We start from the raw sequence: 15,058 nt of genomic DNA, 5'->3' as shown, positions 1-15,058 counted from the left end.
CTAGTCCTAATTACACAAAAGCTTCAGTCTAACATTCTAAAAAAATTATTTGCCAAAAAATTTAATTTCTATACCAAAACCCGTGAACAGTTACAAGCTTGGACCAACATCTCTGAAGAATTTGCATTTGTATTCTAAGATGACGATCAAAATGATCACCACCAGGTGAGGCAACAATGATGCAAGTAGAAAATACAAAAAATTCAAAGATGAACTGAAATTTATTAGAGACAGAAACTAAGCTAGGATAAGCATGTCTTGTAATCAGACGTGAATTAGATTTACCTAAGGACCCCCCCCCCCCCCCACAAAAAAAAAAAGAAGGTGTTTCCAAGCTTCCACAAAAGTCCATTTATTTCCAATTCACTAATTATATCATAGCAGGAGGAAAAGAATAAAGATTCCAAACAGCATTATGATTTAGCAGTGCAAGGCATATTATCAAGAATCCAAGGAGAGATCTTCAAGTTGTCGGATTCCCTGAGTGGAGGCCTTTTTCAACTCAAGGGCTCTCTTGTAAGGAGGGGCAATAGGTGGCTGTACAGGATCCAAGCTCTGATATGTTCCCTCAGCAACTTTGGGTAGTGGATATGAGCGATCAGAATCATACCCACTCAGGTCCCCGCAAGCTAAAAACGGAATATAAACCTTATTTGGTCCTTCCAACCACCCACTACTACAATCTGCACATAAGCATGCGTTTCACAGTCACATGAGATCAACTAAAGAGTAAAGACTCTAGTCTTTATATAAAGAAGAAAACTAAGGTGAACTTTTATTTTGGTCCCCATGGATGAAATTCAAATTCTTATAATTCCCTTCCATTATGATTCGGTTTCACCCAAAATTTAACGCCAAATCTAAAATGCTGTTGACAGGATGTTATTTGCCATCCATTAGTCAAGGTCAAGCCAAATTTAACCATCCAATAACAGCCAAGTCATCCGATTATTAAATTTGATGTTAAACATTATATGCAAATGAAATAGAAAAGTGACAACTATATGTGAATGACCAAATTGAAAGTCCACCCTCTTTTCAAGGGCCAAACAAAATTTTCCTTCGTGCAAAATGGAAGGTAATAATTTCTCAGATTATGACGCTTGAGCATACAAGAGGAGGAATGAGTTTTAGAAGCAGAATTACTTTATACAAAAGCCAAAAGATTAGCTAAAGGGATTGAATATACCTATATCATCAGCCCCTGAGGGGCTTCCAACCTTCTCTAGCAGGCGATGCAAATCTTTGGGATTGAATCCTTCAGGAGGGGAATAGTTTTCGCAAACTGCAAATGCCTCTGGAGGGGGGAAAACTAAGAATGAGTACAAATAGTAACCAACTATACCTTCCTAGCATCCAAACAAAAATAAGCATCGGTGGAGGCACGGAAGCAGACGCTAAACTAAGAAAAGTAGTACAAAGATAGAGACACTAATGAAGCAGATAATGTATAATAGGTTCTCCATTTAAATAATCAGAAGTTCGCATACAAAACTTTCATACATAAAAGGCATAACCCTCAGCTCCTAAGTGATTCCTTCTAAGGGGAAAAAACAAAGAAACCCGTGTCAAAAGTTAAAATAGTAAAAGAAGGTAACCCAGAATTTACCTATGCTAGAATTTCGACTGCTTTTTGGTTTTGCGAAAGTCACTACAGGGAAGAATAACTTCAGCTGCAAACCCACAAACAAATGAATATAACTAAAGAAACATAGGGCATGTAATCATAAATCTAGGTAGACATCAAAACTACTAAATCATTACGGCTATTAAAAACATAATCATGCAACGGAAGAAGATTCTAGGACAATTCAAAAAACAATTGCAATTGGCAGCAGCAACTAGAACTGCACGATAATGTCACAAGGATGGCTGCAATTTCAGATACTTGCATGAGTAGGTTCTTTTAACTGTACAAAAGAATTTTGTACAATACAATCCATTTTGAAAAATACAATCCACCATTACTAGTGCACTTTTCTAATTCTCAAGAAAGTATCTCCAAGCTTTCCCATTTCTAACAAAGTACAACTATATTGATTACTTATCATCTAGTCAGCTCATCTTTTTCCTTAAGAATTCTGGTCGAACTGATGTTGGAGAATTTTACTGAAATCTGCATCTATAAACATGGCGACCTAACTTTCAGAATAACAAATCTCATGGCACTGGATTGCCTATACTTTTTCCAGAGGTTCTTATTCTTCGTTCTCCTTTCTCAGTGTCTATCATGACTCTCAGAGAAGAACATCCATAGTCACCTTCACATGGATGTTGAAAAAGCTATCCAGATAGGTTAGACTGGAGGAAATAAATGCGAAACATGATTCAGTCAATGTCAAATTAAACCTGACAGTATAGGAGGCTTGTGTCTTTTCCTCTAAATATCTTTGCAATAAACTTGCCTCCCTCCTTGAGTACATGAGTAACAATTGTTAAACCCTGCAAGAGGTAATCTGGTAAGTAATAAACTTCAAAATCTAACAAGATTGCCAAGAATGATTACAAAACTGCTAGCAAGATGAGGAATAAATCCTTTAGCGATTACACACGGCCCAAAACGAAGTGCTTCTTAGGAAGAAAAGTTGTTTGATTGAAAACAAAGAATAAAACATAATCACACACTTTACTTGCAAGAGAGTAAACAGGAATGAATAAAAATTGAGTCATCAGCATCCATCTACCATTCAAATATTATTTTTATTTCCAATTTGTGATGAGTTATCAAGGCAGCAAACAAAAACCCCCCCAACTCCACCCCCCCCCCCCCCGGGGTTAAAAAAAGAACAATAAAAAATTTGATTACAAAATAAAGAGATTTCATGGAACCCAAACCAAAACAAGAAACTGAAACATACTCTGCTATAGACTCAGCTAAATAAAACAGAAAGACAAGCGATTACAGCAGTTCTCGCAAAATATAAACACACACAAGCACAGAAACAACAAACTACAAGGAAAAGAAATCCCTCCCCAGGCTTTCAAAAGGCTTGGACTTTTTCCTCAACACTAGCCAAGTTCTTTCTTGCTTCTCTTAAACCGCAAAACTCCATAAAAATCTCCAATCACAAACACACTCTTATCCATCTCACCACACTCATACCCCAGCTGAAACTCACAGAACACAACTCTCCCTTCCTACTGGCCAATCCCTTGTACCCTTTTTTGTTTACATGCTCTTCCCATAGGCCTTTAGCCTCCTCAGTCAAGAAGTTACGACTCCATCATTAACTGGCCCTCCAAGCTTCACGTTATCCTCAAGGTGAAAATTAGCAATTGAAAATGATTGCTTCTCTTCAATATTAACGTTATTTCCTGCAATCCTTGCTGTAATACCAGCAGAACATCAGGCTCAACTGTTTCTTTAATAAGAGGAAGAACAAGAGCCTACCAACAACTCCAATCCAAGAATACCTAGAAACAAGAGCGGGATCTGTATCGGAGAATCCCTTTTCCAAATGGGCAAGGGCATACAGCTAAGAGCCTCACTTGCAAATTGGTTTTCCGTAAGCTTAAGATAACTCCTAGGTTCTTCATCAAGGGAAACAACCTCACCTTTGGACGTGGTCACCAAAGATGATGAGTCAAGTATTGAAGGGCTTCCCAAACCAATACCAAGAAATTCCAGACCACACTCTCAGTGAATTTATTGATTTCATAAATCTGTTGTTTCATGTTCAGAGGATCAATGTCATCATTAAGCCAATCAGCGATTGATGCCAAAAACTTGCCTGCTAGACCACTAGCTCCACCATGATATTTCAGCTTCTTTAATTAAATCATGGCTTTCAGGTCAAAAAATTAAATCATGGCTTTCAAATATAGACCCCAATTCCGCCTGATTTGAATCATTTGGGATGTCATAGATATATACACCATCCAAAAGGATGTGATTCTCGAGAATAGAAGTTTATTGATTGGAATCAAAGGAAAACATCATTCATACATTTCCAGCAAGAGAATATAGAGGATTGAATAAAAATTGAGTGGTCAGCATATATTCACCCTTTCAATAATATTTTGATTTCCAAATTGTCATGAACTATCAGGATAGCAGACCAAAAGAGGGGGGAAACATTAAGAAAGCTGTTTACAACAACAGTTTAAGTACTTACTGCTAGTATCAATTGAGACTGAACAAATTCATCCATGTCATGAAGACCTGTAACTGCACGAAAATATGGAACAAATCTTAGTTTCCTAGTCTAAACATAACTATACATATTACACATTAAAACATTATGAAGTCAAATTATGAATGCTTCTTACCATCGGGAGCACCATCACATACAACCAGGTCAGCCTTGCAACCATCAAAATGTCTAATGACCTGAAGAAAACAATTCAAATGACACTTTCATATACTTGGGTACAAAAGCCAATTGAAGAAAGTCAGATTGGTTGGCGATAAGCAGCATTGAAGGAGCAAGTTCTATACTTTTAAGCTCCAACCGATTCCTAGAGGGTGAAAATATAAGATAAAAGGATCATTTAAAGACCAGGTCAAATGCATATGACTTTGAGTGACCATACTAAGGAACTACAACAATGTACATAATTGCATTTTGTGCACAATTGCACTGAGTTTCTTTCAATCCGATAGCTATCTTTTGTTTCTTTACTGCATTTCTACCATCATGTTTTCTTCTCTCCAAGAAGAAAAGAACAGCAGAAGGGAGTTGCGAGTATGCAGTTGGTATTCAAACAAACCAGGAGCAATAAGTATATGATTTGATGATATAAAAATATAAATATACAATCGCAGATAAATGATTTAAACATATGAATTCACAATCTATACATATCCTTCAATAATGGATTCTAACCCAAATAGTTCAGAAGCATAATATCTTCAGTATCATGCATTATCCACCCGCCCCCAAAAGAAAATCATTTATATCTAAAAGGAAAAAGGACAAGCAAAACATGAACTTCTTAATAAAATTCTATGATATAAATGCGTGATTATTAATATGTCTTCCTATTAAAAATAAAAGGATACATCAAAATTTCGAGATAATACTGCTGTACATACCACTTCAGCTGTACGGGCATTAGTTATATCACCCTGCACCTGAATAACACCTTCAATAGGAGCCATTGGCTGTAGATCAATAGCAACTATGAGAGGAAGATCATCATCCCTGCATATCATGGTGTAGCAAGAGATTTATGTTCTTGACAGAATGACATCAATGATAATCAAAAAGTAGCAATGGATATTTTTGAAGATAAATTTCATGATAAACAAAGTTAGTCCACAAGTTTAAAACTTTTGAAGGGGTCAATGACTTTTTGATGGTCACTTACAAAACATCAGATTTGCATAATAACAAAATGTTCATGAAATTTAAATCCAATGGCTGCTAATACTGTCAAAACCAACTAGTTTGTGACTGTACCTTAAACAATTTAAGTTTTTAGGCAAAGGAACAAAACTGTATATAGCTTATGAAAAATATATATAGATACACAATGTATCAATATTCAATAGTCAAATGCAAAGATTAATTATATGATAGTGATACATATAGAGCAATTTTATGTGTCGCTTATCCTCAAACTCATATTTCTGTTTTTGTAATGTTCAATGCATAAATGCTTAATAAGGATACCACGGTTGATAATCCTTCTGCACTGTCAATAATGTTGACACTTTCATGCAAAAGCTCATCAGTGGGAAGGTGAAATGCTTTTAGGCCGTGATTTATGCCATGGTTCATAATTCATATTTGTAAACTGGTACACTGAAACGTTAAAATCAAGGAAATCCTAAAGAAAGCAAAGAACTTTATGAGAAAGTGAACTTACTTTGTATCAGGTGCAAGTTTTGCTGGGAGATAGAGTTTACGGCTCAAAACCTGAATAAAGGAACTAGGAATTATCCAGTGACTAAGATGAAATCCACATGAGATCCGAAAATGCACATGCATGACTCAAGACTTTTACATCAATGTTCTAGCACCAATGATGTATCTTCATCTCCAACGTGGATTGTGCTTCCCATTCATAATAATGTCAAACATTATTCAGCAAATCTTTCGTTTTTAGATCAGTCAATGCTTTTCCCCTTAACCTAGCATATTGATCTAGTAAATCTGGCTCTTTTGGTTGTATCCTTCATTCACCCTCGATCAACAGTGTTCTTTTAGCATACAGGAAAAGAAAAGAAATTACGATCATTGATTGTTTATTGTTCCCTATCTCTCTTATGCTCAATATTATCATATTTCTAATCAATAGTACCTGACTCCAACTACCAGGGGCAGCGCATAGATCTACCACCCGTTTCACCCCTGCAAAAGAAATTGTAACTGTAAGCCAAGAAAGGGAACTTGTGCCCATAGATACAGCTATACAGATACACATGCACACAAGTGTGTGTATGTTGTGCTGTTAAGTTGTGAACTACAAAACTCACTAAAACTTCCAGTTATTTGCCAGTGCTTGATATCTATTCCTATCTAACACTAATCACATTCTCAGCCTCAAATACAAAACAGCGGGAAATCCTTCTGATCATTCGTTTGTTTCTCCAAAACGTTAAGAAAAACAAGCAAACAAAAACTTATTGTGGCAGGATATTCGAATTTGACCCCCAAGGAACGCACCTTCAAATATGTTGAATTCCTCATCTATTTGAAGAAGTTTAAAGGCACTTCGAGCACGCCAACCTTCCTCTTTAGCTTTCCGGTAATAGATGTCCTGTTAAAAGAAGAGGGAAAAAATCCAGCTGAACACGAAGAAGCAACAAAGTAAGAGAACATAATCAGAGAGATATATATCAGTATACCCTCTTGTCCCTTGAAGCCTTGCCCATGGCTTTTAGTTACTGCGTTATCAATTTTGTATTTGAAAATGCCTCCTTTCACCAAGAATACTCGCAATGTTAGTATTCCACGAACCCGCCAAATATTAAGGGCAATCAAGCTTAGTTTGATAAAAATAAAAGATGATAGAGGGAAAGGATGAAAGAGTTAAAATTTAGCTCGTCTGCGATTTGTGAGGTACAGTTCGTTTGAAAGTTGAAACGCAGGCGCGGCGCTGTATAAGCTCCTGCCTGGGCTCGCCTCATCGCTAGGTCCAGCAAGCTTGAGCATTAAATATGATTTGAAAAAAAAACTTTTTTTTCTTTCTTAAAAATTTAACCCTCTCATCAATTTCTTCTTTTTCTTTCTCGATACAACTAGGGGTGTTCACAGAACGGAACGGGACGGGACCGGGACAGGCCCGTCCCGGTGAACAGGGACGGGACAGGGTTTTAGTCCCGTGTCCCGTCCCGTTCCCCTCCCCTTTTTTTTTTTAAAAATACTATAATTTTTTATATGAAATTTTTTATGTTATAATGCTTATTTTTTGTTAGGCTTTTAAAGATAAAAACATTATAAAAAATATTATGTAGAAAACTCAATTATATAGTATAAAAAAGGTGTAAAAACAATACTGTAAAAAAAAAATACGATAAAAAAAATACTATATAATGGCTTTATGAATTATTTTATTGAGGAAGGAGATATTGTTCAGATAATATTACAACTTAAGAGTTAAAAATCACTATAATAATAATTATTATTAATAATAAGTAAATTGAATAATCTAATAATAATTATTAATAAATAATTTTTTTTTAAAAAAATATCCCGGGACGAGACGGGACAACCCCGTCCCGGTCACTGTCCCGTCCCGTCCCGAATTTTTTTTTGTCCCGTCCTGTCCCGTCCTAAACTCACCAGAACCAGGACGGGATGACCGGAACGGGACAAATTGAACACCCCTAGATACAACGGAAAGAATCAATTTCTTCTTCTCTTATAATTTTATTTTGTTTATTTGAATTAGTCATGGATCAATCTTTTTTTACACCTTGATGGATCAATCTTTTTAGTCCTTACAGGATATTTAGGTCAAAGGTTGTTCTGTTATTATTTGATCAAGTTGACTTTTGTTGAATTAATCTTTCCTTGTTTTTTCCCCCGAAAGAAGACTTGGGTTCAAGTATAGCTTGAGTTTTACCCAAAATTAGTGTCTTCAAGAAAAATGAAAATTAAATCTCACCATTCACAGTTTAAATTTTTAAAATCTTATTTTTTAGGAGAAAATTAGAATCTTACATTAGATCCTCCTTACGCCAATGGACATGGCGTGAGATCTAACATTTTTATCATTATCTTACGGATTATGAAAAAAAATCAGTTTATGTATTATACATAAATTTACGGATTTAAAAAAAAAAAACGAATTCTAAGCAAAGTGAAACCTGGGCAGTTCTATTGTTCCCTTGTAACTTTCATTTTTCTATAAATAAAAATATTTTTTTAAAATTATATTCCCATTCTTATTTTAAAAAAAATTATGGGAGAAATCTCAATTGAATCCAGTAAAAATATTTAAATTCAAATTGAGGCATACACTTCTAATAAATTCTTAATCAAGACATTAGAACTAATTAGGGATTGTTGAATGTTGTTAAATGACCAAACGCTCTTCTTTAATTAAAAATGAAATTTGATTATTTTATCTTTTTAAAGTGGTTCGTCATCTCTTATTATTAATATTTAGACAAGAAATATAAATAATTTTTTAGTATTTGAAATTTTGTATATATAACGAAAACCTTCAAAATATTTTCGTAAAACATCTTAAATTACAATATAAGTAGTCTTTAAATAAATATTTTTTTCTTTTTAGATTGCAAATATTTATTTTAAGATTTTAAAATGTTTAGTTATAAATGTAATAATTTAGATTTTCGGTTGGATTCAATATTGCTTAAATAAATAAAACTAACATAAATTATAAGAACAAAGAATAAAAGATATTTATTTAAAGGTTACTTATATTTGTAATTTAACGTCTTATTAAAATATTTTTAATCGTGTAAGTTATATGTACAAATTTAATTACTTGTATGTCTTTTAGCCTGAAAAAATGATCATAAAGAATGAGGGATCACTTGAGACTTGAGAGGGGTAAGAAAGAAGGGCATGCTAGTTAGTTTACAACATTAAAAAAATTCCTAATTAGCTCTAAATTTAAATTTAGATATTTTAGCTGAATTTAATTGGGATTCTCACAAAATTACATTCCCATTTTTATTCGCAACCAACACTTATCATTAATGATTTCAACTTATTTTAAAATTTAAATACCTAAATTTTATCCTGATATTACTTCGTTATAATGAGAAGAAACAAAAATTGGAAGCACTTATACTAAGATCACGCATATGAAATGAAATGCAGGTGATAGAATTAAAATTTAAAAAATTAAGAATAAAATTAGTACTTGGATTTCTAAATTAAAAAAAGTAAAAATTCTCATAATCTAGCATAACACGTATGATATTATTTGCCGAGGCAAAATCATTTCCCTCGTTTGAGCAATACCAACATCCAGGCATGTTTGGCAAACCAACAATTATGTGAACTAGCAAGACCCGTGACTAGAACATGACTATAAGCTTAAACAAGTAGAGTCGAGAGGGATATGAATAGATTTGACAACGAATAGCAGAGTAACAATATCAGAAATAGATAGAGCTGGGAAAAAAAAAAAGTTAAGTTAAAATATTACATTTGACAAATTTCATCAGATAAGGTCCAATTCAAATCTAATATCTAATCGCATAAATATAATACAAAAATATTAAGAATGGAAAGCCTCAAATGTAGATAGCAGGTTTGGAACGCCTTGAAAGAAACCCCAAAATCAGCTTCCACTGACAGCAGGGATTGTAACTGGCTTTGCATCTTCAGCTTTCTCATGTTCCTTGTTCAGCATCTGAAAATCAAATAGTTCAGTTAGAAGTTAGAACGATGTACAGATATCACACCAACCGCTTAAGCCTTCGTAAGAGATGAAAACTCACCTTATTATTAATCAAATTGTGAAGTGCAATGACGCTCCGGATCAGAGAAGAAAGATAAATAACCAGCATCATGTCGTTTGTTTTCACTGCAGAGGTACAAATGAACATGCATTATTATTGCAATCACACTGGTAGACCCAAGGTCAAAAGAAACTAGCAATTCAAGGGCATACATCTTTTCCTTTCAATCTATTCTAGGCTAGAATGTAACTTCTCCTCCATGTGCGCTGGGCTTTTAAGGCAACCACTATTTCTTCCTTAAGAAACACTATTTCTTATATCTAAAGAGACTCGAAAGATCTCAACTGAGTTTGACAGGAGCTTTGTGCATTGGGTTTCGAGCATTTTCCATTAGGTTTAACTTGGAAGGAATCTTCTGGCCAAAAAAAAGGAAGGGATCTCATCTCCAAAAAGATGCAACTTCTTATTATTATTTTTTTTTTAATCAAAATGGGTAAGAAACTAGCATAATCAACAATAAACCACCTGTTATGTTGTAATGAAGACTCAAATAGAAAACGGCTAAAAACTACACTTAATTCAATCCTTCCACATTAAGCATGTAATACCTGCAAAGGCCTTGATTAACTCTGAAACGTTGAGATTAGGAAGGAGGTTGAACACATCCTGCAATTTGTCAAGTGCACAAGAGAACTCTATGAGACATGATTGTTTCGTGCAAGTAGTTATCATGGATAAAAAATTTATAAGATCAACAAGCATATATGAGGCACAAGCCGTATGACCAAATAAGAAAACATTTAACTAGGTAAATTTTGACATGGACAGCAGCCATTTAAAACCAGAACAAGCAAGTCACATCACAGGATAAAAATTAATATCTAAGACAGTTCTTCAGATAAGCTTTTGTACATGCACCCGCCTATAAATTCGACATACTCTATTTTGTTTTTTGTTTTTTATTGGGGGATAATGAAAAGGAAGAACACCAACAAAGATTTCAGTTTTAGATAATACAAAATGTAGTTAGCATTATTGCAAATTTAAGTGATTCCTTGTACCTGCAGATGGTAAAGTATCTCATGGTTCAACGGAAGCTTCCCATCAATAACCAGATCAAGGTAACCCCGTATCTCTTTTAATCTAGCATCTAATCCTTTTAGCGCAGTAAGTTTACCAGAAACCTGAACAAAGTAGGCAGTTTGTCAGTTCAAATTCTATATTAAGCGGATTAGATTGCACACACTGAAGTTTGGAACTATGATTGGATTGAGGAGAATGGAAGGTTCAATTCAAACCTTCCCCTTGGTTTAGATCCAAAACAAACCTCCCCCTTCGTTTACTTCTCCATTCCTCCTTCATCATTCTCCTCCTCAGTCCAAACATACCCTAACTCTCTAGTTGCTACTGAAGAAAGTATGATTGAAAACAAAATAAACTGCACGAAATGACAATGGAGAGGGAAATGCGAGATTGGAACCTCAGTTGCAAGCGTACTGATGGTCGTATCTTTAACATCCCTCAACAAGTGTTCAACTCCTGCACAAAAGTAATAATATATTAGAACTCAGATTGAATAAGGATAGAAACTTAGATAAACTCAGCATCCGTCTACGGAGGCTGATTGGCAAAGATGTGCTAAATGCTAATAGTGAACTGCAATTTTTATATCTTAGCATACCAATTTCCTCAACCTCATGAGCAGCAATTTCTGAAGGCACGTGAACAAAAACCTTCTGGCTCTTTTGCGTAGCATTCTGTTGTGATACATAAACATTAGCCTTTATTAAGGAAGTATTTGAAGGGGGAACAAAAGTAATAAAACTTGAAATCTTCAAACCCCATGAGAAGTGTATCATAATGCAAATCATTCATCACTATATAAAGCTTTCAGGTATCACCATGTAACTCTTACCTCCTTTACTTCTTCAACGTCATAATAAGCCTTGGTAGGTATCCCTAGCTCCTTAGGCTGGACATCAATGATGACCAGCACAGGATTTGGGACATAGCTAGCATAGGACAAAGAGATAAACAAATGAGGAAAACAATCTTCTAGAGTTTGACAGGAAAAAAAGGTCATATGCCAAAATGCTTTACAAGTAAGGACAGCTAGCTTTCCATAGAAGTACTGAGCACCCAGAGAGTCAAGTAGATATAATTTATTTGATGCAATTTCTTTCAGAGAAAATCATATATTCTTTACCAGCAATCCTTAGCAGATGAAGATACACGTTCTTACTTGTGGAATAATCTGTGAATGTCAAGATCATTCTCCCGTAGCTTTGGGCCCGTACTATACCATCCCACAACATGCTCCTTGGCTAAAAATGATCGCAGTAAAACACGTTATTAGTGTGAATGACATTCCTCAAAATCCCAAGACAAGAATTGTCAATGCAAGATTACCATTTATTCTCTTGAACATAGAAAACATGGATTCATGGTAATTGTGGTCAAGGAACCAGATGCTTGGGTCCTTGTCATCTTCCTCAAATGGCACTGAAATTACAAGATCATTCATATTAATGGATGCTCAAGAATTACAGAATTCTAGAAAAGGAAAATGTACTGAAAATAATCTCTAGACAATATGACCTTCATGTACAAATCAATTAAAAAAAGCAACAAATCAAGATTCATACACAAGAATGGCCAATAGCACAATCAAATCGCAACAATCAATTATGTCCAGTCTTAGAGTTCCTAGACCTAGCAGTAGTCTGCTTACAGCACTATTTGGGACTGGCACGTCCATACAAGAGTAATCACAAGCAGATTCCTATTCATCACCACTTCTGAACTAAATTTTCAACAACCATTCTACACCGGTTCCTCAATATAAGTAGAGGAATCAACGTAATTATGACTATCCTCATGATCACCCTTCCACATGAACACCGTGGGGATATTAAGATAGCAATACTCAAAAGTAGAGGGGTGCTGATCCTGTCATTTATTGCTGAGTTTTATTCGACAAAGTACTCGGTTAGAAGAGGACCGTCCTAACGCATTTTGTATTGTCCGAGTCCTAATCACCAATCTTAGTGTGCCAACACAGCTACTCAAGTGTTTACAATTGCATTAAATATTTCTTAGATTAATAATAACAGTCATACTCGCAAACCTAACCCTAATTCTCTTCTTAGTTGGCCAACAAAATTTCAAATCAATACTAGTTTTCGCTCCCAGAGTTTTAAATTTGCAAAATTTTACCCTAAAAATATAAAAACAATCAAATCTAGAAGTCAAAATCGGAAATTTCAGCAAAGGGAACTCACCTGCATAGCTGTTGCTAACATCGACGGTGCCCTTAAATGAACTACCAAGCAAGACGCCGACGACACGTTTGCGCGTGTCCTTGGCGACCCGATTGTAGTTATCGACGATGCTGAGAAGAACCAGAGGATGCACAATGACCTTCTCTATGGGCCTGGATGAAATTTGCTGAGATTTTATCACGTCCATCGCAAAAGTATCAGATTTCTCGCTCTCGCCTCCTAAACCCTTCTAGCCTTCTCTTTCCCTTCTTCCCGTCGGCCCCTGTTCTATTTCTATTTTTTACGAGCAATATAAAAATCAAGTTATAGCTCCAGAGCTCCGCTTTTCAGCTTTACGCCCAAAAAAAGAAAGGTTTTTAAAAAATTTTAGCGGTGAGAATAAATTTCAAAAATAAAAATAAAATATTGATGATAAAATTATTTTTTTAAAAAGTGTCTTTTTCATTTCAAACACATTATACTTTTATTTAAAATAAGGCCTAATTTTGATAACAAATATCCCACGGATTAAGAGTAGCAAGGACAGTTTAGAGTGTATAAAGATTAGATTCATTTTGGCGAAAACACGGATCCAAGCAAACCAATTGTTTTGGATAAAAAGACATACGATCTGTTCCATTCGATATGAAAGAGTTTGATTCAGTTTAATTCAAGTTAAATTGAGACAGACTAAGAATTGAACCAAATCAATGGATTTTTACAGCATAAAAATCGAGTCAGAACCTTTTCTTGGTTGATAAATAAGCGCTTTAAAATTTTTTGGGGTAAAAAAACCAAATTAAATGCTTTTACATTTTACAATAACAATCAACAAGGAAAAAAAAAAAACAATAGCCACAAAACTTGTAGCTCAATTCTAATCCTCATAATCACAATATTTGGATCCTTTAGTATATTTTGACGATTCTTCAAATTCCTTACCGTTTTACTAGCCGGGCAAGTTTTGAAATCTTGATCGGATTCCAAACCAAGTGATCATCTTCATACGATTATCACCAAAAATAAAAACAGATCATCTTCATCCGAATCTTGCTTTTCTTTACTATTTATCCAAACGGACCGACATATATTCCTTTGTATTCTTGCCTCCTCTGCAAGTCTTTTATAATATAACCCCTTTTCATGGAGCAATCAGCATCCATTAAAATTCCCTCCCCAGATGAGCCTATCTTCTTTGCTAAAGCGACGAGGTAATGGGGATAAGAGAAAGATGCACTTATTCAATTGGCCGAATTATTTGCACGTTCGGGATAATTGAGGATTACTGATTCAAAGTACTAGAGATTTTTTTTTTTCATAACTCTTTCAACTCTCCCTTCTTCTTCTTCTTCTTCATGGAGCAATCAGCATCCATTAATGGAAGGTTGAAACCTACCAAGTCAATATTTCTCTTGCTATTCATCAAATATAGAAACTCGTCCGGCCACTAATTGAAGGGGCTGTAGATTTTTTTTGTCAATTAAAATTAGTGGGTTTACTGAGGGTCGCGTGTGGAGTTAAAATGTTATCATAATTAATCTAAAATTTGCTTTGGGAGCTGGAGATAAATGAGGAAACTGGTCTAACCCGGTCGCCACCATGGAAGGAGCAAAGGTCTTTTTTGTTTCTTTGAAGTCCTTTCTTTAAAAACAACCAACGTTGCGTTTTCCAAAAATGGGAGATGAAATGGAAAGAATTAGGAGGGAATAAGTAACAATAACATTCTAAACATCAAAATCTAATTAAATTATTAAATTTTTGTGTATATAAAAATATCATGTATAAATTTACATAGTACATTCTTTACACCAAATAAGTATTAATTAATTACAACTAAATCAAATATAGAAAACTTTAAAGGCAAGTACAGATTGTAGACAATAGCCTTATGGAGTAGTGCTATGAAAATTTCTATACGGGCAACTTCCTATAATTACTTAAGGGAAGTGTTTTCAGCAAAATTATTCTT

General features: G+C 34.7%; 2 protein-coding genes across 2 annotated transcripts; both read right to left on the bottom strand.

The window, feature by feature from the left end:
• Positions 1-180: 180 nt before the first annotated feature.
• Positions 181-7,051, bottom strand: LOC114727908 (putative tRNA (cytidine(32)/guanosine(34)-2'-O)-methyltransferase). The gene is made up of 11 exons (XM_028914694.1): positions 6,794-7,051; positions 6,612-6,705; positions 6,247-6,296; positions 5,812-5,861; positions 5,036-5,144; positions 4,270-4,330; positions 4,116-4,168; positions 2,350-2,442; positions 1,610-1,673; positions 1,190-1,297; positions 181-683 (listed from the first exon to the last, which is right to left on the bottom strand). Exons 1-11 carry the CDS (start codon positions 6,818-6,820, stop codon positions 442-444), a joined length of 951 nt encoding a protein of 316 aa, XP_028770527.1. The 5' UTR covers positions 6,821-7,051; the 3' UTR covers positions 181-441.
• Positions 7,052-9,456: 2,405 nt separating this feature from the next.
• LOC114727918 (26S proteasome non-ATPase regulatory subunit 7 homolog A) lies at positions 9,457-13,388 on the bottom strand. Its single transcript, XM_028914705.1, has 10 exons — positions 13,111-13,388; positions 12,239-12,331; positions 12,072-12,153; positions 11,745-11,841; positions 11,511-11,586; positions 11,310-11,368; positions 10,891-11,013; positions 10,438-10,495; positions 9,869-9,954; positions 9,457-9,780 (listed from the first exon to the last, which is right to left on the bottom strand). The coding sequence occupies exons 1-10, from the start codon at positions 13,295-13,297 to the stop codon at positions 9,709-9,711; spliced, it is 933 nt and encodes a 310-aa protein (XP_028770538.1). The 5' UTR covers positions 13,298-13,388; the 3' UTR covers positions 9,457-9,708.
• Positions 13,389-15,058: the final 1,670 nt, after the last annotated feature.

This window comes from Neltuma alba, unplaced genomic scaffold, assembly GCF_004799145.2.
Source record: "Neltuma alba isolate B1F8T4 unplaced genomic scaffold, ASM479914v2 tig00012515_pilon, whole genome shotgun sequence".
NCBI classification, from domain to species: Eukaryota; Viridiplantae; Streptophyta; class Magnoliopsida; order Fabales; family Fabaceae; genus Neltuma; species Neltuma alba.
Note: the sequence above shows the minus strand (reverse complement) of the source record. Positions and strands in the feature narration are given on the sequence as shown.